The 26,181-nt window shown below is 45.8% G+C and overlaps 1 protein-coding gene across 2 annotated transcripts in view; it reads right to left on the reverse strand.

Moving 5' to 3' along the window:
- Positions 1-1,070: 1,070 nt before the first annotated feature.
- The window catches only part of ACAN (aggrecan), a 79,312-nt gene continuing 54,201 nt past the window's right edge, over positions 1,071-26,181 (reverse strand). The window contains exons 11-19 of one of the 2 annotated variants that reach the window (XM_038419156.2): positions 25,670-25,852; positions 22,033-24,354; positions 21,281-21,394; positions 12,152-12,265; positions 8,253-8,411; positions 6,823-6,905; positions 6,184-6,328; positions 3,865-4,047; positions 1,881-2,190 (exon numbers count right to left, since the gene is read on the reverse strand). In XM_038419156.2, the coding sequence (XP_038275084.1) occupies positions 2,102-2,190; positions 3,865-4,047; positions 6,184-6,328; positions 6,823-6,905; positions 8,253-8,411; positions 12,152-12,265; positions 21,281-21,394; positions 22,033-24,354; positions 25,670-25,852 (3,392 nt within the window). In that variant the 3' untranslated portion in view covers positions 1,881-2,101. Of the gene's footprint in view, positions 2,191-3,864; positions 4,048-6,183; positions 6,329-6,822; positions 6,906-8,252; positions 8,412-12,151; positions 12,266-21,280; positions 21,395-22,032; positions 24,355-25,669; positions 25,853-26,181 lie in introns of both variants that reach the window. The other variant, XM_043493980.1, reaches the window with a different exon arrangement.

The following is a 26,181-nucleotide window of genomic DNA, read 5'->3' on the forward strand; positions in this document are numbered from 1 at the left end:
AAGTGATAGCTGTGACTGGCTATGCCGTGCCGCTGGGGTGGGGCCTCTTTAACTCATCTGCTGCACCCTGAGGATGTAGATTTTGCCCCCCGATTCCTACCTGCATTGGTGAGTGTGGCTGAAGATGGGGGATACCGAGACCTCTGCTGCTTCCCCTAAAAGAAGGCTGCTCCCTGCACAGTTCTCGGATAGAGAGAGGAGTTAGTACCTCCAAGAGCTCCCCCGCTGCAGGGAGCAGCGTGTGTGTGGAGAAGTAGTGTGATTTCTCATTGCCTGGATAAAGACAGGCCCCACTCTCCACACCTGTCCATGGAGCACCGGTCCCCAGCACTGAACTCCCTTCCCAAGCCAGGGACCCTACGTCTATAACAAGCTGCAGCAGCAGATGTGGCTCCAAGGCTGGGATGGGACATTCAGGGGAGGGCTTCGGAAAGGGAGAAACCCTCTTCCTGCAGTGCTGCATCCTCGACCTCGCTGCCCCCTAAGCCTGAGAAACGCTCCTGCTTTAGGGGAGACCAGAGACTTCCCGAGAGGTTTGGAGAAGCAACAGCAACTGGAAAATTCGTCACCGTCCATTTTGGCTCAAAGGCTTATGGGAGGCCCATTTGCATTCCCCCTAACAAGCACACTACCCGGCCTGTTCAGGAAGGCACCTTTTGCTCAGGTTTTTAAGGCACATTTGTTGCTTCCACTCATATACACATTCGCCTGGGGGGGACCCCGGTGTGCACACTGCTCCGCCCGGCTAACATGCATCCACGTGCACACAAAGAGTTCACACAGACAGACACCTGGGTGCCCGTGTGATTGATGCCATCATGGCCAGCGTCAGGGTATTGAACCGGGGGGGACTTTAGAGCTAAAAGCACCAGCCTCTACAGCGTGAGCTAAAGAGCCAGGCTCTGAAGCTGGGGGGCTGGAGCCGATGCCCAGCCTGTGTAGGTAAGGCACAGAGGGGCTGCTTGACTCACACCACAGACATTTCACAAGCACACACGCACAAACATACAGTGGCACACAACCACACAGCTGCCTACACGCAGTTCACCAGGTAACAGGAAGAATAAAATACAACCGGTTTTATTGTCCAGGTTTCACAATAGCACTGACAGCAGCAGGCACTGCCGTGTGTCAGGTTCTCATTTTAGGCACAAGACTTATAATAAAAAAAGGATTTTTTTTTTTTTTTTTTTTTGCTTTTTACAAAAACAAAACCCCAAAGCTCTCCTCCCAGGCTGGGTCTCCCCGCCCCTCGTCATGAGCAAAAGCGCAATTCAGGATACGCACACACAGGCTCCTACCAGCATCCTGGAGACTTTGGCTAAGGTATTTAAATTACCCCTCCCACCCCCAAAAAAAGACTATTCCAATTTTTCTCTCTTTATTATCATTTCTCATCATTATCATCATCATGTTTCAAAAATATAAATAGGTGCAGGGAACCCTGGTGCCCTGCACGGTCCCCCAGAAAGAGCGCGCCATCACAGGATGGGAGCTGCTTCGCCATGCAGCCTGGGGATGGGGAGACTCGGCGTCCGGGAACCAGCGGTGGGAGAGAGGGGAGGGGCCAAAACCAAGAGGCTTCCCTCCCGCCTCGTCCCTCCATCTCACTCTAGCCCTTCCGTTCCCCCGCTTTACATGCCCCTCTCATACATTCAGCAACACTTCACAGCTATTGACTGCCCCACCGCACCACCCCCTGCCGTACTGCCGCAGCAGCAGGATTCTTTAAACTAAAACAAAGGTGGCGTCCACTCCAGCCATTAAATAACAGAAATAATTACATTGTTGTTGGATAAAATCAGGAAAAAATAATCTTCTTTATTATTTAACTTAACCCCCCCACCCGCCCTCTGCAACCCTCCCACCCCTTCCCCAAAGGCACGAAGGTATTTGGAACTGGACGGCTAGTCAAAACGCTGGAATCTAATTCCCTTTGCTTTGGTGCGCTGAGGTTGGTTTGTTTTTTTATATATATACACAAAGGTGGGGGTTTTTCTTTAATATATTTTTTTCCTTATATGACAAAAAAGCAACAACATCAAGAAGAAGAAACTGCCTCTGCTAATATAATTTCCGTAAAAATCTCTCGCTTCCTTCTCTAACGGGTGGGTGTCTGTGCGGCTCTGCCATTGGTTCTCGACCGATTCCTTTGGCTCCTCTTGTGTAGTCTGCGTTTGTAGATGGAGGCTGCGGGAAGAGGAGGAGAAGAAAAGGCACCTTGTTACTGGGAGAAAGTTATAGAGCCCCTGCTTGTCCTTAGCTGGCTCACCCCAGGCCTCTCGTTCCCTGGAAAAACACTGCAGGGGCTGCTGCGCAAGCTCTGCCTCTGGCCATCCGGGCAGCGCGTGCCCCGGCGCCAGCCCGCTCGCCACCAGACAATCGGGTCTTCTCTTGCCCCGGGTGCTCTGGGACCTGAGGAATCAGTGAGGCGTTTTCAGGGCACTTTGTGACGGCCCCTGTCCCCCCCGCAAACACTGAATTTAAAGAGAGTCAGGTGCCTCCTGGGGGCCTGTTCAAAAGCATCCTGTTCAGAGACAACTCTGCTGCTGTCCCTCCGATATGGTCTGTATTTCTTCCCCCTCCTTGTGGGCAGACGTGCATAGAGGCAGTCAGACCAGCTCAGACCAATGGCCCAGCAAGGAAGGAGACCGCCCCTCCCAAGCACCCATAATGCACCCAAACATTTTGTTTAAGGAGGCAGGAGCTCTGGGGTCTGTCCACAGCTGTAGCACTGCTACACTGTGTGGTATTGGGCAAATCCCTTCCCCCGTCTGTGCCTAAGTCTTCCCACCTGTAAAAGGGGGATAATTCCAATTTAACCCACGGTTGCATGGCTCTTGGGTTAACCCTTCCTTGATATTGTATGTTTCCTGCTTCTGTTCAGCGCCTCATTGCAGGAGTGGGATGCAGAGAACAAGGGCTGGGTAAACAGGCTAAGCTGAGTCTCAGAGAGCTCTCCTTTAAGGGGAGCCCCCATCATGCACCCATTCCTCACTCCTTCCCTCAGTGCCTCTAGCTCAGTTGTGAATATTGCCAAAATAAACCATTTAAACTTCTTCCCCCAAAGTGCAAATTTCTCTCTCCTTGGGAGCCCAGGTAGATCCATTTTAGCTGCTTCTCCTCCCCTCCCCATGAGCTGTCCCCCATTTTCCTCAACAGCCGTGAGGAACCCTGGGCTCAGAGGAGCCAGCGCTTCAGGGAGTGGGGCGTTTTGACTGGGCAGAAGCTTTCAGGCTATTGGCAGCTGCACTGACTCAGAAGAGTCAAGGCTGAGTCTCCAGCTGATCCCCGTGGTCCAGACTCATCAGGGAGATGTCAGATCCAATAATCCTGGTAACACATGAGCTTTAACTGAGACAAAGAACAATCTTGACTCTCTGGCACAGGGAGGGAAAGCGTCCCTTCCTACCAGCCTGAATGGCATGAAACCTGCTTCTTCTGTGGGCGAGGTAGTGGATGGAGGACACTCCTGTCTGGGAGCCATAAGTATCTCTCTTCCTCCTGCACTTTGGCTCTCACCCATCTCCTTCATGTCCCTCAAGTTGCTCCACCTAAAAAGAAATGGAGGCAGCTCCCTTCAGAAGCCATCAGTCCTACACCTGGAACAGCCAGGGAGGCTGAGGTGTGTGTCAGGCAAAGTTGCTGCTCTCCCTGGTTAGGTTGCCTCTACAGCTCTCTAGTCCCCTCTGGGGACTGAACTCTTGAATTCAAGTCCCCGCCCCCCGCACTGTATCTTGTGGATTGTGTCCAGGAATCAGCCCATGGACTCCTACAGCTTGGCCCTGGCTGAGTGCCAGCCTGGAGTCTCAGAGGCCTGCAGGGGCCATGGTGCATAGAGTAGGAAGGAGGAACAATACGTACGATCTATGCAGCCTATCCGTGGTTCCTCCCAGTGGCCATTGGGTTGGCACCGAATTGTAGGCATGTGGCGTTGTATGTAGCCCTGGTTGCACTGGTACCGTACCATGGAGTTTATTTCATATCGGTCCTTCTTCCTTCCAAAGGTCCTGGCATTCTCTACCACAGGAGGGTCCCCACAGGCAACTGACAAAGACAAGCAAGACAGTGAGCAACTGGCAGCTCAATGTGTGCCTGCTAGGCAATCGGCCAGTGAGAGCCGCACACCAAGCAGCTTGGGTCTAACCGTGCTGCTCAGGGCAGCTGGCCACATTCACATACAGTCCCTGGAATAATAACCAATCAACTCTGTTTCCTTTGTGCAGTTTGTCCCAAAGGATCCCAAAGTGCTTTACAGGCTGTACATACAAGGACTGCTTCACCAACCACTGAAATGCAGCCACTTCTGGGGGGGAAAGGGGCAGCTGCATATACAGGGATCATTTCCCACCCCACCAGGAATTGGCTGAATGGCTAGCGTGCTGTTCACTGCTCCTGCACTTCATGGGGTGAAGTATGAGCTGCTCTGTGCTGAGCCTGAGTGGCTGGGACCCTGAATATACATTACTTGTGAAACAAAGATATAGCATCAGCCTGTCTGAGTCACTGCAGTGATGGTAGAGGCCTCTGCACTGCAAGGCTGGTGAGCACACCTGGCTGCAGTGCAAACAGCATGTCCATCTCCCTGCAGATGCCTTGGATCCAGACAGGGAAGGGGCTTCTGCACTGGAGCTTTGTTTGGCATCTCTTACATGCCAGCACTTGATGCCAGTGTTGCTAAGTGCCTGCCATCACCCGGGCCTGACTTGCTGTATTGCCACGTCCGTCAGCCAGACTCAGGGGCTATGGAAGCAGCTAACAAAGGAGGGATCGTTTCCTTTGTTTGCGGGGCTCTAGATGGAGGCACTAAATAAAAGGCAGTTAATTACAAACCAACCTCCTTTTGAGATTCTGCTGCGGTTACCACTGGCTTGGAAATTTAGTCACGGGGGATATTGAAATTCTGCGGCTGGCTGGGAAACTTAGCAACAAGGTTCCAAAGGGTTCATTCCCTCCCCTCCAGAAAGGCAGGACCACAATGAGTGTCAGGCAGGAGAAAGCTGCTGCCAGGAAGGCGTTTGTTGTTTCTGTGCCATTGGGGGGGCCTGGTGGATGGGAGCGGATGGCTTGGGGGAAACTAGACTTTGCTGGCTGGCTCGGAAGAGGGGCAAAAACTGGCTCCAAATGGGGGATGTGGGGGCTGATGGTAGGGGAAATGGGAGTGGTACAGCCCCCCAGGGGCCTTGAAGTGGGAACGTTTGGGGGCTGTTTCACAGGAAGATTGTGAGCTATGGAAGGGCAATTCCCACCCTCCATAAGCTTCCTGTTAATCCACTCCCTCTGCAGTCACACCACCTCTTCAGCTTGATCCAGGGCTGGATGGGATCAATGCTTGGATATGGGACCTTCCAGGAGGACTCAGGTGTGGCAAAGAGCAGAGAGAGTGACCCAGTGGTGGGTGCTCTGCGTCAGCACTGACTCACCCCCCACGGTACAGTGCTAGGGAGTACCATGCTGCAGGCAGTTCTAGACAGTGCTGTGTTGAAGAGGTGGGTGGGTGTCTCAGTAGGAGGGACGGAGTCTAGTGGCCCAGCACAATGCTAGGTGGTGTGGTGCTGCTGGAAGTACCATCCTTGGGATGACGCATCAAGCCAAGGTCCTGACCATGAATGTTTCTTAAAGATTTCAGGGCTCTTTTTCCCAAGACTTGAGGTGTGTTCGTACTGGGGTCCTGGCCAAATTCTAATTCTGCCTCCATAAATCCCCTTTGCAGTTTCAAATCCACATAGGATTTGTCTTCATTTCCTGTACTAATCTCTTACACAGGTCACTGTGCAAAAGTTAAGGTTCATGAGGAATGAGTGAAGTTTCCTGGGTTTACGGCCAGTGTTTATTCCTGTTAGAGTCAAGGGGTGACTAAAATGTGGACCACTGAGTCCTGCAGTTGCCCGGTGGACTCCGTGGAGGGTACGTATCCCAGCTTGCAATGCTCCATCTTATCGAAGCAGAAGCCACATTGCTTTCTGGGACTAGTCATCTCGTAGGCTGCCCATGCATATTAAGGAGGAAGGGATCTGCAAACTGCTTTGATCCACATTATATATAGCCCTTAGCACCCTAGCAAGTTGCCAGTGGGACCCTTGGTAGGGCAAAGTTTGGCTGCTCTTGAGCTATAGGTTTAATAGTTGTAGCCTAAGCCTGGACAAACACCCCAACCCAGAAACGAATAGTGCCAGAACTCACCTGTTCCTTTCTTGCATGTGAAAGGGAGGTGATAGTTGCATGGGACATCATTCCACTCGCCTTGCTCATGCCAGATCATCACCACACAATCCTCTCCTGCGGCAAAGAAGTTGTCGGGCTGGTTGGGCCGCCAGTTCTCATATTGCTGTGAAGAGATAAGAAGACCTTCCTCTAAGTTACGAAGACACTTGCCTTGTTCTCTTCAGCTCTCTCTTTCCTCTTGCTTCTTCTCTCTCCCTTTTGGCTCTTTTCCTTCTGCTTTTGTTCATTCACTCTCCCTTGCTTCTGTTTTTTTGACTGGTTCTCTCTCTTCCTCCTGGGTCTGTCTCTCTCATTAATGGAAATCATGTATTTTTATTATCTGTATTGTGGTAGCGCCTATGAGCCCATTGTTTTAGACACTGTACAAACAGAGAACAAAATGACGGTCCCTCCTGACCCCAAAATAGCTTATGGCTGGCTCCATTCAGCACTTGTCCCAGCTGCTCATACCAATGGCTCTAGGGTTCTGTCCCCAGGCAGCAGCTTCATGTCCTGACACAGCACAAAAAGTCAAAGCTTTCATGGAAGCGGGCGGTTCTTTCCTGAAATGACTCTCAGTGAAGAAACAAGACCCCCCTACCCCTGCACACAACTCACGAGTGAATTTCCATCGGACCAGCGGAAGTCGTGCTCGATAGCCCTGTCACTGAGTCCGATCCACTGGTAATCCTGGGCGTAGTCTGAAAAAGAAAAACCGGGAGAGATGGATAAGAAATGGGAAAGGGAGTCCCTCCAGCACTCACCTCTCCCACGCTAGTCCAGGTGACACCAAAGGGCTCTGCCAAGGATCTGAACTCCATAGCTACATGGTCTATATCTGGACCACATCAAGGGTTGCTTGACAAGGGGTAGTTCTGATTGATGAAGCCAGATTGGTTAAAGGTGACGTGGATAAATCTCCTTCAGTTAGGAACTGAAAGCGTCTGAGCTGGCAATGCTGTGGAGTGTCACTGTAAAGGTGGCTCCAGTTTGCCATATTCGTCCCATGACAGTCTGCTGCTCCCATGCCAGGGGCTGCCATGTGGCTACTCTGGTTGGAGGTGTTAGTCCTCGTGTGGGCGGAGGGCCGCTCTTCCTTTGCGGTCCATCAGCCCTTCAGAGCGAGGCCACAGAGAGGGAGGCCACAGCACGAAGGGAATGGTTTAATCCTGATGCCCCAGAGCAAGACCCCAGTTGGGCCCCAATTGGGCCACTTTTTCCACACGCCTGCAGGCCCCCATGCCTCCCCGACTCACTAATGGGGGTGAGGGAATTGCACACTGGCATTCAGATTCGTTTAAAGGGACAAATGGGTGGTGTGAGCAGAAGGCCATGTTCCCAGAAGTCCCAGACAAGGCTGTGCACCACAGCAGAAGCTTCACCGGTCCTAATCCCCTTAGACTGAACCGTGGTCAAACAGGGTCCTGGTCCCCACCCCAGCTGCCTGAGGATCCCACTCCAACCGGATCCATGGTGTGTGCTCTCGTCTCTGAACACAGGGGGCAGGGAACACAGCTCCCCCACCCCTGGAAAAAGCGGAGAGGTACTCCTCCCTCTCCTGAAGTGACCAGACTCCTCCAGCGCCTCCTCCTCCTAGCTGCTGGGGCGAAACCCACTCCTGCTCTGGGTTGGAGCTATCTGGGGCTGCTGCCTGACCTGGGTGTCCGACTCACTGGCTCCAGTGTAAGGAAGATGCTGCTCCCACCCCAACTCACTCGCAGGCCTTGCTATTTCTACCCAGACTGGAGAGGCGGGTGGCAGGATAGTCAGGGCTGCCACGCATCCTGCCCTGGGCAGCCCCAAGGACCAGCCCTGCAGAGTCTCCTGCAGCCAGCAGGGCTTTTCCCTGCCTTTCCTCCTCTTAGCCGTCAGGGGCACAGTGGCACCAGTGCTGAGGGTAGGGGGAGACTGGCTCCCCTTGGCTCCTTCTGGTGTGGGCTGCTCCCCACACGCTCCACCCCACCTCGGCCCACCCCCACCCCTAAATGGACAGACTGATCTGAGTGCCCAGCCACTCTCAGATCCTGGCCATCACCCCCAGCACTCACTGTTCACAAACTCTTGTTCTTCTGGAGTGATGATACTGCTCAGGTGGGACTGATGTTCCCGGCACCGGGTCTCAGCTTCCACCCACGTCTCTCTCTGTTCAAAGTGCTTGTAACAATGGCCCTGGAACTTGGTCCAGCCCTCGTCACAGTCCTCCAGGTCTGAAACACACAAGAAAGGAATGAAAGGGAACCGCATGCCTCAGGGCAGTGTGCCAACCAACTCACCTCTCGGCTGCCCAAGCATTCATGGAACCAAAATACAACACATGGTCACACCCACTAAAGAATAAACGTTGATATTTTTGTACGTTACATCCACGGGAAAATGATCAGAAGGCAACCAAGGAATAGTTTATGGAGGGGAAGTAGGTTAAAGGCCCTGCAATTTACATGGTGATAGGCACTTTTGAAAAATCTAACAGACAGATTCCTGAACATTTCAGACTCCAAGTCAGGTTCTGGGACTCTGGCTTTGAGAAATAGCCCCAAACAACACCACTCCCCCCCTCCCCCCGAGCTGTCCTGCTGATTTTGCTCGCCTTGGAGAAGAGTTTTCACCTTTAAAACCTGAATTTTACTCCCCACAATCAGTGCTCATGCATCAGAGATGGGAGCGAAGGGCAGGAGAGGTAAGAGTTTAGATTCAGTTGGCTACATCACTATTCTGAGCCTTTTCAAATGGAAAAAGCAACCTGGTGAGATCACAGAAAAGGGAGACAGGGCAGGACTTAACATATGGGAGACAGAAAAAAAAACCTAAAGAAAATATTTTTAAAAAGGAGTAGAAAAAAAGCAAAAATCTGTTGCCTGCTTTAAGTGGTTATTGCTGGTGATTATTGAGAAATGCCATCAAAGCAAATTAAAGGCACAAAATATTTGACGGTCTTTATATTATGGTTGGGGCCAGAGCTTGAAAGGGAAAGCATTTAAAAGGGAAGTTAGCTCCTATCCTCTTCCCTGCAGAGAAATTAACCAGTTTAATTTATTTTAACAAGGGGGATTGTTTCTTTTGAACTGAAGCTCTAGTTCCAATGTGGAGAGGATGTGTATGGGAGATTCTCCTCAGGTCATACAAGGAATAGACACTCAGGAAAGGGCATCAGCTGGTAGATTAGCCCTACATTAGGAAATGTGGGCACTGGAAATGAATACTTGGGGCCACAGAAACTCTGGCAACTGACTCACAGGCCACAGGGACTATGAGACTAGCTGTGCGGGCCTTGGGGATATAGGAGAAAATGTAGGCGATGGATGTAAGACAGGAAATACAGAGAAGTAGAAAGCAGTCTTTTTTAAAAATGGAAAAGGGTAGAGCAGATGCAAAGGAACAAACAAAAGATGGCACTTCGGGGAATCTTTTGTTCTCTGTCACCAACAAAGTCATACCAATACATTCTATAAACTAAAAAGAAACAAGGACAGATACAGAAATGACAACAGTTGGGGCAGATACTATTATGATAATAAAACCATCTCCTCCAGATAGACACTTGCATTGCAAGCAGTTGCACTCAAACCATGGAATTACTAAGTCTTTTGGGCCTTGAATGTACTATGTCCCATCATCTCTTATCACCTCCTTCACTGACTAGCACCTAGAATCAGAACAGCCAAGACAAGATACAAAGTCAGAGAGGAACTGTCACTGTGAGGCAGATGAGATGTGATGAGCCCATAGATGAGGAAGAGGAGCACTGGTGTGGAAGGAAGATCTAGTAGTGACAAGTGGAGATTTATTTAGTAGCAGCCTTTCAGTGGCAGAGAGAGTTCTTCCATCTATCATCCTTTCTCAGCTCCTTGTTGCCTAGGGTGGTGGGATTTCATTATTTCTTCTGGCCACTCAGCAAATGTCCCTCTAACCCCATGCAGGGCAGATGTTCTATATTCCACTTTCATGAAAAAAACCTCTCACCTTGGCTATTGTCCACCTTTGCATTCCAGAGTTCCCATCTCCCTTTAACTCATCAATTCCTCTTACTCCATTCATGTGAAGCTCTTCAACCAGCGGTACACACAAACCCCATGCAGACTTCAATGTCTGACCCTCCAAAGACTGGCTAGTTGGTGGGTCCTTTGAATTCTCTTTTTCTGCCTTCTTCCTCTACAGACCAAGCAGACCATCTCTGCTGAACCAACCTTAGGGAGCAGGAGCTGTGAGAGCGCTCACAAACCTGGATCTTCTCCACCACGTCTCCGAGAGCAGGGGAGGGAGTACGTAATGTGCCTTTCTAAGTCTCTTTTTCTGGTGGCTTATGTCACACCCCCTTTATAGACTATCACAACCACTGAGTTGGGATGGAACACAATACACAGCCTCAGTAGGACATTCTAACAAAAAAAGCGAGGCTTTCCTATATAGCAGTTACCTATGCAAAAATGTGGAGAGCAGTTGCAGGTAAAATCTAATCCCATGAAGTGGCACTCTCTCCAGGCTTTAGAGGCATGACTGACTTGTGTGTATGGCACAGAAGAGCTCATCTAAAATGCTAGAGCTCATAGATGTTCTTAGGGAATCAAAAAAGTTAGAGAAGGGAAAGTAGATTATACATTCTACCTTGGGAGTAATGTTGGGTATTAAAGGGGGCTTTTTCACTGATATTTAGGGCAGTAGGCTGCTCTCCTATGTCCCAGGATAATCCAGGGTAAAGATACCCCTTGATGTCAAAGTCCCATTAATAGATGAACTGTTATGAAGAGAAGAGATTAAATTAGGTTTGGGTCAAACATTGGAGTGGTGTTTCAATACAGCCGTTAGGTGGAATAGTCCATATTATAGGAGGTCTCTTGCCTCATCTCAGGCGAGGCTCCTGTAGCAGAATAGCAGGAGGTGCTAAAGGTCAGGATTGAGGTACACTGGAAGAGGTAAGTGAAGGAAGCTTGCATGGTGCGTGCTCACAAGCTTAGCCATTCCTATCAGTTCCTCTCCTTTCATGAGCTCTTCCACTCACTCATATTAAAAGGAGAAAGAGAAATGCAGAGAAAGAGAAGGGGAAGATCAAATGCGCTTTCCTATTACCCATTTGAAGGTGAACAGGTAGTACTTTTCAACCTGCTTCTCCCTGGCCTTGTAGAGCAATGCAGGAATGTTTTTCCTCCTTGAGAAACTGACAGAAAATCAGGCTTTCATGGACTTGCAGTAAAACAAAATATTCCTTTGTTTTCTCCCCCAAAACAAACGGCATTTGTGCACACAAGAAAGTGTCATTCTGATGGAAAAACAGGATATTTCATTTTCCCCCTCTGTGATTCACACTGCTTGCCATTGTCGCCATGAAAATCGCATTTGCTCGAGGAAACGACACAGAGGTCAGGTGGAAACGGAGAAGATTCACAGGAGTGAATGAAAGCCCTTCATGGGTGAATCCTCACAAAGTGAAACACAGTCATTTCACATGGCTCAATTCATGCATCTTTCACTGAAATCACAGAGGAGCAGAGAAGGTTCACATGCCATGAAGATGTGCCTGGGACATTGTCCGATTATTACAGGTGGATTATTACAGGTGGATTGGAAGGGTTTTCTTTGATCCAAAAGCATGTTTGTGCTTATGTCAAACAGTATCACACTATCATGTCCTTTATGCAATTTTAGAAGAGAAAACTACAACAAAGAGAATAATTTCCCTTTCTAAGAAGCCAAGGAGACACCAGGTTCCCTAGGAGCCCTAAAGCTCCCACTGTCTCCTAGAAGTTAAGAGAAATTTCCCAGAGAAACAAGGTGTTGTGATCAGAAAATAATCATCACTTGTAAGCAAACAGCTTAATCTTTTTCCCATTAAGATGCATTTTATCTGCTGTTAGGAGTTAGCTTATTGAGATGAGGACAGGATTGGTGGGGTTAAGTTTTTTTTGGGGGGTGCAGCTGTTAGTAAAATTAGCTGAAGCCAGGTAGGCCGTACCGATCTCACACAGGTCCCCTCCGTAGCTGGGAAGGCATAAGCATTTGAAAGAGTCGATGCCATCAGCGCAGGTAGCTCCATTCAGACAGGGGCTTGAGTGGCACTCATCAATGTCTGCAAGAAATCAAGGGCTGCCATTAGGACTCCGGGCAGGGAACTCCACCAACAGGAGACCTTGTTTCTTTGCTTGTTCAGGAGGAAGCGTCAATAGTTTTGGGAGCGCTTGAGAGTGGGTTACAGGTTTCTTTTAAGAATTACTGCTGCTGCTACTGCTGAAGAAATGAAAGCAAAAAGCCCAACCCACCCTAGGAGGCTGACATCATTTTCCACTCAAATTTCTGTCACTTGATCGCTGGACAAGACTATGGTGATATCAGGGCAACATCTGCAGAGGTCGGAGGGATGCCTTTCAGTGTATCTTGCTCAGTATCTTTGGACATCTGTTGTGTCTCTTCCTTGTCCATCTTTGCTGCCTAACTTGACCAAATGTGCAAACTTATGGCTGTGTCAGCCTCCATCAGCTAAAGTCTAAAAGACAGATGTGGGGCTTCTCTTAAGTAAGAGGAACATCCTCAAACACAGCGTCATGTCTTCCCTCTCCCTCCTTGGTTTCTCATTTTTGACTCTTTCTAACCATAGTCCAGATGTCATCTTTCAGCCTGAACTCCCAGGGCAAAATCCTCACCTGTTCCAGAGCACAGCTGCTAGTGATGGGGCTAGCATAAAGCCAGCTGTGCCAGCTTGACACCAGTCAAGGATTTCCCCACACTGTGGGAACTGCTGGCTGCCCATTTACAACAGTTTTATGGACTCTTTGTACTGCTCCATTGATACAAAGAGCTTTTTGAGTGGGTCCAGATTTGGCCCCAAGTCTCCTGTCTCCCAGTCTGTCAGTTATCCCAACATGGACAGTACATGTCATCACTGTAATGGCATGCCTAGCCCTCACCAGTTCAGGAAGGGGAGGGAAGCAGCTTGGATTAATTGGGTATCATGCTCAGATTGAGACCAAAATGGACAGTTTGTATCTAATATGCCACAAAATCCATCCTTCTACATTTTTTTCTTAACATCTCTCCAGTCTGAAACTTAATCCTATTCCTCAGTGAGTCTTGAAACCAGAAGGAAGAAATAAGTTAATTAGAATGAAAAGACGGCAGAGATGAAGTCAGCTCAAGAAACCATAGATAAGCTCCACAGAGTGAGAATGTAACTGTGTCCAAATACATACAGAAAGGATTGTAGACAAAAAATAGTAGTTGCTGGTTAGCTCCTTTAGTGAGACTATTCTTCTTTCTTTCAAAGTCTTGCTTCTCATACTCTGAAGTACTGGAAAGTCTTAAAAATGCTGACTTTAACAGAAGTCATCTGGCTGATACCTCAAACTGCACTTCAGTGCTAGAGGGGTTAGTGGGAAAGCAGACTCGGAGAAGATGAATCAGAGAAGGAGGTGGACATGGCCATATGAAGCAGAACAACAATCCATCCAGTTCAATATTCTGTCTTCTGCCTCACTGGATCAGACTAACGATCTGTCTAGTCCAGTATCCTCTCTCCAGCTATACCAGAGCAAAGCAGTGATCCACCTAATCAAGTACCCTCTCTTCAGCCACAAGAAAACAGACAAGTGTTTTACCTTGTCTATCTGTCTAGTCACCCACAGTGACCAATGCCAGATGCTTCAGAGAAAAGTGTAAACTCCTATAGCATATCAAATTGTAAAGTATTAAATGATGGGGGAAAGTCTTCCTGGCAGCAGCTGGTAGTCGGCTTGCACTTTGAAGCATGAGGATTGAGAGCCCTTGTTATTTATATTCTAATTTGTGTCCCCAAAGGTATTGCAAATATTCCCCAAATGGCTTATCAACCACTTAAACCAGCTTTGCACTTGGCTCTTCATGAGTGCAGGGTCTGCTTCTACATTAAAATACTAATTAATGTTTTCTGAGCTATTATTTTTAGTGTAATGGGAGGGAAATGAAATGCCCAGCTTTCATCAGTGCTAATAAGCATTTTGGGACTTTCCAGAACAAAAAGGGAATTATTGACCTAGTAGAAAAGAATGGATGAGTCAGGTTGATTACTACTTATCTGCTCATGTCTTTGGAACTTAGAAGATTTAAAACACAAAAGGGAAACTGAAATGTGTTGAGAGAAGATTAAAATCCCAGTACACATCAGGTTCCCCAGCAACAGTAGCAGCAGAAGTTGATGGCAATCACAGTCTCCACCTGAACAAGTAAGGAAAGGTTCTCCTTTGTCCATTAGCTTCTATTAAGTGGAAAGCACGCTGTAGAAATGGAAATAAAGCATGTACAGGAGCTAAAGCAGAATGTTTAGCAGGGAATAATGGGTTCTTCATTTGTCTTCAATGACAAGGACTAACTTTTTATGTGCCTAAGGTCTCTTTCAGATGCAGATGATCTGCAGTGGTCCCACCTACTCAAGTCCTGGAGGAAGAAGGCAGCAGATACACATGCAGGCTAGTGCACTGCATCAAATCTCAAATCAGGAAAAAACATTAGAATGGAACTTGCTTTTGTGCTTGTATATAATATGAACTGTACATATTATATATACAATATGGATACTCAATATATATATATACCCCATATATAGACATACAGGGTACATTTTAACAGTGTTGTAAAAATAATGCAAGAAAATACAGAAATAGTTTTTGAAATGCATGCTGCAAATATTTTGAAACACATGAGGATAATAAATATCAAACTAGCCATTTTGCCTGTTAACTCTTTGGGGCAGGGACTGTGCTTTCCTCTGTATTTAGAAAGCACCTGGTCTCAGCAGTTACTGGTACATTCAGAGTCTCACACATGTCAAGACATATGGAGTTGGTCTGGCCGATTCTCCATTCACCCTGTAGTACTTGGTCTTAGAGATTTTTCAGAACAATAAATAATATCACCTGCTAGCATCACTCATGATATAGTTCCTAGATACACTAGAGAATGGAACTATGATATTGCACACGAGCTCTGGGAAAAAAAGAAAATTTAAATCACCCAGTTACTTAATGCTTGGCATTTTTTGTTATCCCTTTAGTTGCTACAAGCATATATTACACATCCATAGTCTTGCTCACCATTCAACCCTGCACAACAGAGACTCTCAGAGGTGAGGTAAGGATGCAGGGACCCTTCAGCAGCTGGCAGCTGTCACGTATCTTAACACTGAAGGAATTTATAAAGCCACTGTTATTAGATATTTGTTATTTTATGTAAATTTTCCTAAAAATGCATGTTCGTCTTCTCACGACTCCCTTGCTGGTCCCCTTCAAATAGCTTCTCTACTAGGACAGGAAGAAAAGATTATTACTATTATTTAAGTGCTAACAATGTATGCGGGGCAGTACAAGACAGAATGAGACAGCCCCTGCTTTGAAGAGCTTCCAGTCTAAGAGAAAGACACGGAAGACAGAATGCAATGGGGAGCCGAGAACAGGGAGTGAATTTAAAACATTAACTCACTTCTGGAGGGCATCACGGAAATAAAGGGTCTTTAGAAGATGATTTATACTTACCGAGGTATCATAGAACGTTCAAAAAGACCATTCAAATGTCTTGTCACAACATGGTTTTTCTAGCTGATGTATTCTTAAAGGGACTAGCGTTTTAAGCCTCACTTTAAAAAAAATGTTTTCATGATTTAAAAAAAAAAACGAAAACAGGGTTTCCTATTTAATAGATGTCAACTGTTGATTGATGAAAGCAGAGAGGTAGCAGGATTACTCTGGAAGCTTCATTTAGGCAAACACAAAATAGCGTCACCAGCTTGTTATTCCCTTCCTAAGCTCTAATGTTCCCAGGTATGTATTGAATTTACTCACTCCTAATCTATTCAAGTAGTATACAACTAGATATTCCCATGCAGTCTTGCAAACTTAAACACAATAACACTGTAGTAGAACATAAGAAATTGGAAGAGAAACCATTTATAAACAAAAGTGAAACTGACCATTTTACTATCATTGCAAACATGAACAAACAGCATCAGTGATGAAAAATACATTAGAGTTTCAGAACTGTTTTCCTTTTAATTATCTAAAATGTTATTGGCAATAACAGTGGTACAGACTTTTTAAAGATACAATACATGTGTTTTATTAAAAAGGCAACTTAGATCACTGATAGATTTGAATACTGATTAAACAAGTTTAGTTTTGTGTTTAAAACATTCACTAAGGAGGAACAGCATGCAAGCAGGAAGGATATGAAACACCACTCTAACACAGAAAAATTCCTACAGTTTTCTTGGGAATGAGAGTAATATGTTTGGAAATACAATCTGGCATCCAAAATCCTGACTCCATTCTGCAGCTTGAAAAGCAACACATTTTCAAAGTGTACAACAACCCCCACACTGACCTGTTTTATGGGGCTTCCTGGTGTGTATGAACCACTAAATAAAGACTCAAAAGACCAACTAAACAATATTTCTTTAGAGAGCCAAGAAAATCTTGCCAGAAATCATAGCTTCTGCTTTCCAGGAATTCCTGGGAATATTATGAACATTGATCTGGTGGATTAAGCAGGGAAGAAGATCCCAAAGCCAGTAAGGTGGCACCTAAAAGATAACTCCATTCACACGTTACCTCTGTTGTCAGATCCTGATCAAAGTGGAAAAGAAGCAGCTGGAGAAAACAATTCTCTTAGATGTGAGAGATAAGTAATGGCTCTTGGCAACAGTACAACTGAGTAGTGACTTGGCAGCAGATGGAAAGAGTCTAGTTTCTCTGACTTAAGCCATAGAAAAATATATAAAAAAATGAAATTTAAGCCTCAGGATACAGAGAAGGAGAAAATAACCTGCCACAACATAGAAAATATTCTATTAAACTACAAAACTCAGACACTTATCAGGAAACCTGTTTATTTTGTGGTACTCCCTCTCAGTGCTATGTTTACAAGTGATGACTTGATTGCAAGCACTGAGAGCTCAGGAATCTTGGGAATCCTTGGCTCCACAATATTATATGTAAAAGAAAACTCACTTTATCTGTACAACAGGCCATTATTTTAGGTTGTATCCTCAGAGCTGGTTTTCCATAAGCCTTTGACTTTATGTCATAAAACAGCCAACAGACACCAAATAACTGGATTGGCCAGTAAAGACATCTGCCAGATCTCAGCTGGAACTTGTTAGAGCTACCTTACTCTCCTTCATAGCCTGACTCTCACATTAAATAGAATTGTATGAATCACTTGTGTGATTTTTTTTAAAAAGGTTTTTCTTCTACTGTTTTCTTTTAATCAATAAAAAATATCCTTCAGGCCATAAAGAAGCATTTCACCCATGAAGACTCCTTCAAAATCACCTAATACACTTCAGCTGTTTTGGCTAGATGGGCAGCAGATCCAGAGAGATGCAAACCTTTTGGTAAATTGCTGACGTTTCAGCAAATGTCAGTTTTTTCCTTGACCTGACTGAAGTCTTTAAAACCATCAGCTAGTTCAAAAGATGTAAACCACAGCTTTTTCACTGAAATGCTGGTACAGTATTTTTGCTAATACTTGTGTGCCCTCCAATTTTGCCAATTGTAACAGGCTTCTGCACACAGTTGGCAAGAGTCTGGATGAAGAGACCAGTTATGTGAACAAGACTTCAAATTTGCAGGGCCGCCCAGAGGATTCAGGGGGCCTGGGGTCTTCAGCAAGGGTGGGGGTGGTGTCCTTCCGCTTTGGGTCTTCGGGGCACTTTGCCGAAGACATGGAGCAGAAGGACCCCCTGCCGCCGAATTGCCACTGAAAACTCTCGTGGGGGCCCCTGCGGGGCTCGGGGCCTGGGGCGAATTGCCCCACTTGCCCCCCCCAGGGTGGTTCTGCAAATTTGAGGCTCTTGTGGGACCCTAATTCTGAGGGCAATAACAGATTGCTGACAACTGACATGCCCACATGGACCTGAGCATTCCTTGGCTAGAAGTCTGGAAAATGCCAGCATCCAAGGGTTAACCTTCAATCCACTGGCTGACACAACTCCCACTTTGGCTTCTGGCGTTGATATCTTGGGGGAATCATATGGTATGGTAGAGGAGAGAAATTTTCATTTTTAAAAAAACTGATCACTGGATCCACTTGAAAACCTCACCAAAGTAGGTGTAGTAGGAATTTATATGAAAAACTAGCACTAAAGGCCCACTTCAGCTGGGTCTTTGCTTTGGGCTCCTTCTTGCAAGATGAACTAGAGTCCATTCTGCTTTATTATTAATTATCTTTTTTGATTATTCTTCTAGCACCAACCAATGTTCAGCACAGCACAGATCTCAAAGGATCCCAAAGCACTTTGAAGACTATCTTTATAGTGGAATTGGGCTAACATTGCAAAATAATCTTTGTGAATATTTGTTCCATCTAAAAAAAATCACTTTATTTGCACATTTAGGTCTTATTTCTAGATTAAATTCACCCTTTTATGGAAGGCCAGTACAAGGACCAGGCATCCCTTAAGTTCTGCTCTGAAATAGGACTTGTGTGGGCTCTTTGCCCACAGGTGAATTTCACTCTCCATGAATATGTTCGCAAATGAGCTTTACTAGCCTAAAAGGCACATTTTCTGCTTGAATGCTGGAATAGTCACTGAACACAGATTCTAAACCACATCACTCCCTGCAGCACAGTGCACCTAGAACTGTGGTGGGGTACCATGGTCAATACTTACTCACAAGGAGGAGTGCCCCCTACAGAGTCACCCACACCACTTCCTGCAGCATGGGACCCCTGCTACCATGCTGGGGAGCTCAGGTGAGTCCTGAATAGTCCCCTCAGTGACAGTGTAGAGAACAAATGCAAGTGGGATATTGAAATCCTTTGATTTCACTGATTCATGAGCAAAGGGGAGAGACTACAACTCAAATGAGATGGAGACTCCAATGAGTCATGTAAGCCACCACAATACTGAAGCTTCATGAAGATAGAGACTGACTCCTGTCACCTCTTCTCCATCTTTGTGTATTAAGAAGTGACAAAGATCTGATTTCAGGGCTTGGTCCTTCATATCTGAACTATATCTCAAGTCATGCTGGTAACCTTGCAAACATGGAAAGACTGCTGTTTGATTGGCTACCGAAGGTATGGGCGGGGTTTGAAGTGATGATCACATGCACGGGATACACCATCAAAGAATGTACCAGACAAAATAAAAATTTTATTAGTAAGACAAAAGAGAAGGAAGTGGGGAGAGAGCAAGAGAGCACTGATGTATCAGAAATATAACAAGCTTGATGGCCAATTGAGACCTCATAGACATAATGATACTTTGTATCACTATAGCATCATCCACCTGAGGATATCAAATACATTATGAACAGAAATGAATTAAACCTCGCAACCTACTTCAGTGGTAGGTAATTATTAATATCTCTATTTTTAGATGTGAAAAGTGAAGCACAGAAATGTAAAGTGATTTACCCAAGACTGCTCTGTGATTCAGTGGCAGGTATGGAATTAGAACCCAGCTTTCTGCTCCAACCAGTAGAAGTGCTGCTTCCAAAAAAAGCCCCTGCCTAACCCAAAGCAGTATGCATTAGTGGTTTAATTGAGTTAAAGTAAATGGAGAAAGTAGTTCTGGGGGCTATGATGATGGTGGGTTTTTTTTTACTAGAAATGACTGAGCAAGTCTGGTTGCATTCATGGATTGTACCATATATAAGCAAATATATATGAAGGTAAAATTTCAAAAACGTTAGAGGCACAATTATGCACATAAAATATACACACAAGTGCAGACCTAAAGTTTCTTAAAAAGAGGCCCATATTTTATATAGTGTGCATGTCCATCCTTGCATATTGCAACCTTGACTTGGGCTAACACAGGCTACATTCTGTTTTGGTATCAAAGTGAAACTGAGCCAGGAATGGAAAGTGCCAAGGAATTCCATGTTTTCCTTGACTTAGTTCTCCTCACCCTGACAGGCAGCAATAGCCAGATAAGCGATTGCAGTGGAAGAAAATTCCTGGTTAATTGCTAAGGGAAGACTTTTTCACAGTAACATCAGGTTAGGCAGTTTACATCATTACTGTATGAATAATATTGAGCTGGTTGTCTACCATGAAAGACACATGATCTTTTCACAATCTTAAGTACCATCACAATTTATAGTACGCCAGTGAATGAGCCCACCAATCCACAGATTGAAAGTGGAGGGAAACAAACATGTGCCAAAAGAGCCAATAAAAAATACGAGTTAATTTAGACTTCATCTCATGTGCATCATCCTATACAGCCAGCAAACAGAGGCACAAGACCCAATACTATCAAGCAGAACCTCAGTTCACTGCTCCTCCTTTAAAGCTTTGAAGAAATATATTTTCTTTCATTCCCAGTGCATAGTTGGGCCTGACAAACTGATGCAAAGTGCCTTGCACCTTTGGTGGGGATGAAAGTCCACCAAAAGGTCTCTTTTGGGTATGACAATTCCTAGCTGCCATAGATAGTGAAGTGACAGATGGATTCTGGTGGCAGAAGGGCACCCAGGCTAAGTTAAGGGAGGTGAGGTGTTGTCTGCCAACAGTTGCCAAGGGACAATATGAAGGACTAGGAATGTGGTTTGGCATGTGCACATACTGCCTCCAGCAGGTGCAGTTCAGAGAGCAGAAAATTCTGATTTTCTTGCTGGCTTGTTTTTGACCTTTGGAATGCCACAGAAGAAGCCAGGAGGTCCACAACAGCAGACCTACTGCACCATAACAAACATCATGAAACACAAGGCATCCATCCATTAGTACATATAGATCCTAATGCTCTAGATATAGGGGTATATATATATATAAGTCAGGATAGGGGATAAGGAAATAGGACAGTGGAGAATATCTCTACAGTGCTTCTCTGCCTCTTCCTCTCACCCCCTCAATTGCCAGGATGAAATTCTCCTATGGATCCAGAGTGGAAGGAGCAGCTGCCTTCTCTAGGGCTTCAGGAGAAGAACAGAGCTTCCCTGTTTTCTCTAGGCTGCAGCAACATTTAGCAATGATGGTGAAAGGAAAGTGAACTCCTCCTGGTTTCCCCCAGATATGCTGTGCTCATGGTCATGTCCACAGCAGCACTCATTTTAGGTTAAAAAATATTCTCACCTTGCTGCACATCCCCACCAAAGCAGAGGCCAGAGCTTACCTATATCACAGCGGTCCCCCATGTACCCAGGCGGGCACAAGCAGGTGATGTTTCCATCTCTTTCCTGGCAGGTTCCCACTCCACAGGGCTTCTCATCACATGTCTTGGGTATAACTGTAACTCCCAAGAGAGAGGGATATCAGCCAAATTATACTGATGCCTTTTGCTGTTATGCAGCGTGACTACAGCTGCTGCACAAGGGGGAGATACCTACCATCCATGTCTCAGTGCTGCTTCACTCTCTACTTGCTACTTCTCTCTCGTTACTCTGCAGTTCTCTTTGGTTTAAGGCTACTTTAGTTTGGCTCCACTGCCACAGAAGGTCAGAGTCAAATAATGGGGATGGAGGAGGGCTAGGTAATTGTGTGGCCAATAATAGCACTGATAGTTGTGCTTGTTAAGATAAAAACAGTTGGATATTTTGTGTTTCAGGGCATAACCTGATTGCTGCAGGTGTGAGAAAAGAACAACCCCTCACATTCCCTTCACGTGCAGAGCTGCACAACTGGCCAGGTGCATTATGATTGTTCCATCATTTATCAGCCACTGTGAGAGGCAGGATACTAGACTTGAGGGATTAATGGTCTGATCTGGTGTGGCAAATCCTACATCTCTATAGCTTTTCATTCAGATAAAATATTTCTTAAATACCCTTTTTCATTATGTTCCCTTTGCTGTATAAAGAAGGGAAGTCCCACCCCTTTCTATAAAAGAAGGTGGGCTGGAAAAGCAATACGTATTTTTAACAATACCTTCTGCAGTGGGTTCTGGCACATTGGTGGCATCTGGTGAAACTTGAAGCAAGATAGCAGTGGTAGTGGGTGATATCTCTAAAGTTTCTAGAACAACAGCTATTTCCGTCTCTTGTTCTGAAACCATGGGAGTAGAGTACTGTATTTCAAGCCGGGCCTCTTCAGGACCCATGGGCTCTTGTGTTAATTCAGTGTCTGGCATACTGGTACTAATTACAATGTCTGGTGCAGAGGTTTCCCCTGAAACATCTGGGAGTGGGTGTGTGGGTGTTCCTGAAGAATCTTCCCTCCTCTCTTCTGGTCCTCCAGAAGTTTCACCACTGACCATAGCTATGCCAGATGTTTCTATGTTAACTTCAGGCAATACAGATGTTTCACCTCTGGTTTTGTAAACTGTAGAAGTTTCTATGCTAATTTCAGGCAATGCAGATATTTTGTCACTGGTTTCATGTATGGTAGAAGTCTCTATGCTAATTTCAGATATTGCAGATGTTTCACCACTGGTTTCATGAACTGTAGAAATTTCTATGGTAATTTCAGGCAATGCAGATGTTTCACCATTAGTTTCAGGAACTGCAGATGTTTCTATGCTAATTTGATGAAATCCAGATGTTTCTACAGTAATTTCAGGAAATGCAGAGGCTTCTCTACCAATTTCCCCAGAAGAAGAGCCATCTCCACTTGACTCAAAAATATGGGGGAGTGTCACAGCTGTTTCTCCACCTAGCTCCTGTGAAACTGTTGGTTTTGTCACAACTTCGACCAAATCAGAAGTGACCAAGGTGACTCCTGGAAGTCCGGAGGCCTCTCCACTAAATCCAGTCACTGCTGAGGACTCTCCACTTAAGTCTGTGACTCCAGAAATGTCTCCACTAAAATATGGAATGCCTGATGGCTCTCCACTGATGTCTACTGTCCCTGATGGTAACCCACTAATATCCATAACTCCAGACACTTCTCCAGATGTTTCTCTTTCCCCTGAAGGAAGTCCACTGATTTCTAATATCCCAGATGGCCCTTCTCCTACCTCTTGTGCAACAGATGTCTGTGTTATAACTTCCACTAAAGTTGTATCCACAAGAGAGATAGTGGGAAAGCCAGATGGGAGTCCACTATAATCATAAATTCCAGATGGCAGGCCGCTTACAACCTCAACTCCAGAGGTTTCTCCGCTGATGTCAATTACTCCACTTGGAAGTCCACTCATTTCAGGAGCTCCAGAAACCCCTCCACTGAAGTCTCTTTGCCCAGAAGGCTGACCACTAATATCTAAAATTCCAGACACTGTGCCTGATATATCTTCGTCCCCAGAAGGCAATCCACTGATTTCCAAAAACTTTTTTGCTTCTGCTTCCGTAACTGATGGGGTCGTCACTTCAATCAAACTGGTATTTAAAAAGGTAACGCCTGAGGACTCTCCACTTCTATCAACACCAGAAACAAGGCCACTTAGGTCTACAAGGCCGCTTATGTCAGGTATCCCAGATGGTTCTCCACTGAAATCAATTCCTGAGGGAAAGCTGCTGATATCAGGTATCCCAGACGGTGCTCCGCTGATATCAGGTATCCCGGATGGTGCTCCACTGAAATCGATTCCTGAGGGTAACCCACTGATATCAGGTATCCCAGACGGTGCTCCACTGATATCTGGTATCCCAGATGGTGCTCCACTGATATCAACTCCTGAGGGTAACCCACTGACTTTTCCACTAATGTCCCATTCAGCAGATGGTAACCCTGATAGGTCTTCTTCTCCACTGACCCCAATTGTTCCTTTTCCTTCCAGTTGACTTTCTGCTACTGTTGTCATAACTTCCACCAAAGTAGTATCCACAAGAGAGATAGATGGAAAACCAGATGGGAGTCCACTTTCATCATATTCTCCAGAAGGCAGGCCACTAGTAAGCTCCACACCAGAGACTTCTCCAGAAGGTAGCCCACTGATTTCTGGAATTCCACTGATGTCTTGCAGTCCAGATGTTACCCCACTAAGGTCTGGGATTCCAGAAGCAGACACTAATAGGTCTTCCTCGCCAGAAGGTAACCCACTGACTTCAATAATGCCCGAGGGCAGCCCACTTTCATCTCCTGACGGCAGTCCAGAAGGAAGTCCACTGAAATCCAGGTCTACAGATGGCACTCCGCTTTCTTCGATCCCTGAGGGCTCTCCACTAGGTTCAAATGTTCCAGAAGCTGATGGTTCACCACTGATTTCAAGTACTCCAGATGCAGATATCTCCCCTGAAGGCACTCCACTGAGAGAAATCTCTGCACTGGATTCATCTGGTATTGCACTAACAGGGGGGAAAGCTGATGGACTCACTGGAAAAGAAGGGGGGGAAGTGGGGGGGAGAGAGAGAGCGAGGAAGAAGGATTTAACAAATTAGTTTCAAGGAGCTATTGAAAATTTCCTGTTTGACTATGCATAAAAACTGACATCTAATAAAATAGTGACAGACTCTGAGGATGAGGGCAGAAAATCCTATACACTTTCCAGATCGCCCTCCCTCCCCTAAACTCTGTTAATGAGGATTATCTCAAATAACTCTGGAAAAGTGGTTCAATTTATCACCTCCTGTGACAGTACAAATGCAACACAAATTCCCAAAGGATAATCACCAGAACAAAGCCAGCATTCTAGCAACCATTAGTGGATAGAAACTGCTGCTGTTTCTGCTGAGAATACCTAGAAGAAGAAAAAATCCAAACCTATCCTGCTGTTTTTGTCTCAGTGTTGCTTCCAGTAAAGCTGCAGCCCCCCTTGAAAGCCAGAAATTGAAATCTGTTTCCTGACTGATTTTCCCCCTTTACGTGCACATCGATGTGTTATTGTAGGATAGTTCAGGAATGCTGGGCTTTTGGCACTGGTTTGTTAGTGTAGGGTTGGCTGATGAGTCCAATATGCTGGCTTTGACTATATTTATTTTAAAAAGAAGTGCACATAATCATCTGTTTTAAAAAATAAAAAAAGTCTGAGCTCAGTTTTCCAGAACTGTGTGTATAAAAAGGCATGTACAAAATTGACACTTGCATTTGTGGTAACTGTTTGCACATATTCTATATGTACAGTTTTGAAAATCGGGGCCATAATGAACTACCTGAATTTTGCTAACAGCTTAAAAATACCCAAAGATGCCTCAAACTTTGGGTCAGCTGACCACTCCGGGCCCCCTTACCAAAAAGCTGATCACAAGCAGAGTTGGAACAGCTGGGAGTCCCTGGTTTTATTTGCTCTAAGTAACTAAAAGCCCACACTTTCTTGTCATAGAATAGCCTTTCTCCATTCATATTAATCCCCGTTTGCCCTGGGTTGCCTGTGAGTAATGTAGTGCCCATGAGGAATACCATGTTTCACTGTGTGATCCAGGAGGTGTGATGGCTTGAGCTCTAGGCCTCAGAGCTTGGCTAAAAGGTGCATGTGAGGTAAATCTGGATTACTGAGCCAGAGAACCAACTCCCTCTGAAGAGAGAGCTGCAGTTCAAAGCTTCCTCCCTCATCAGGCTCTTTCCCAGCTGGATTCAGACAGGGATTCTCCTTGGTAAGGACACAGTATTTTTGTTTCTGGATTGCCCTTGCCCTCTATGTTTCCTCTGCCAGCCTAGTGAGCCGCTGGGTGCAGGGAACAGCCTAACCCACCTGATAGCAAGGAAATGTCAGTTGGAAAGACTTCTGTTCCCCACTCTGTCTGATTTTCAGGTTCAGTGGCAAACTCCATTTCCACAGTTGTCTCCTCCCCAGAGGGTACTTCCTCCAAACCAGGGATCACCTGGGTTACAATCTGCTCCTCAACAAATTCATCCTTGTCCAAAGATGGCAGGGCTGGAACAGAAAGATATTGAAGAGAATTTCTATGATGGCATTGGCTCTCTCAGAATCCTGATGCTGCTTCATAAACTATCCCAATACCAGGGTGACAAGCAACATAGAATGGTCTATAATTAAATACATGGCATTTCTCTTAATAGGAGATAGACTAAATTAGACTGGAGAAAGTAGGGGCAGAGGAGACTTCATAGCTTGTTTCCATCTCAAATTTTCTGATTCTGTGAGAGTAAAATGAACGCAAAAGAATGAGCCATGTGGTGTCTCTGTGTGTCCTTGGGAGGAACAGCTCCTTTTGGTAAACATACAGTGGAACCCTTGTGTAA

Source organism: Dermochelys coriacea, chromosome 10 (assembly GCF_009764565.3).
Source record: "Dermochelys coriacea isolate rDerCor1 chromosome 10, rDerCor1.pri.v4, whole genome shotgun sequence".
In the NCBI taxonomy this organism is placed as follows: domain Eukaryota; kingdom Metazoa; phylum Chordata; order Testudines; family Dermochelyidae; genus Dermochelys; species Dermochelys coriacea.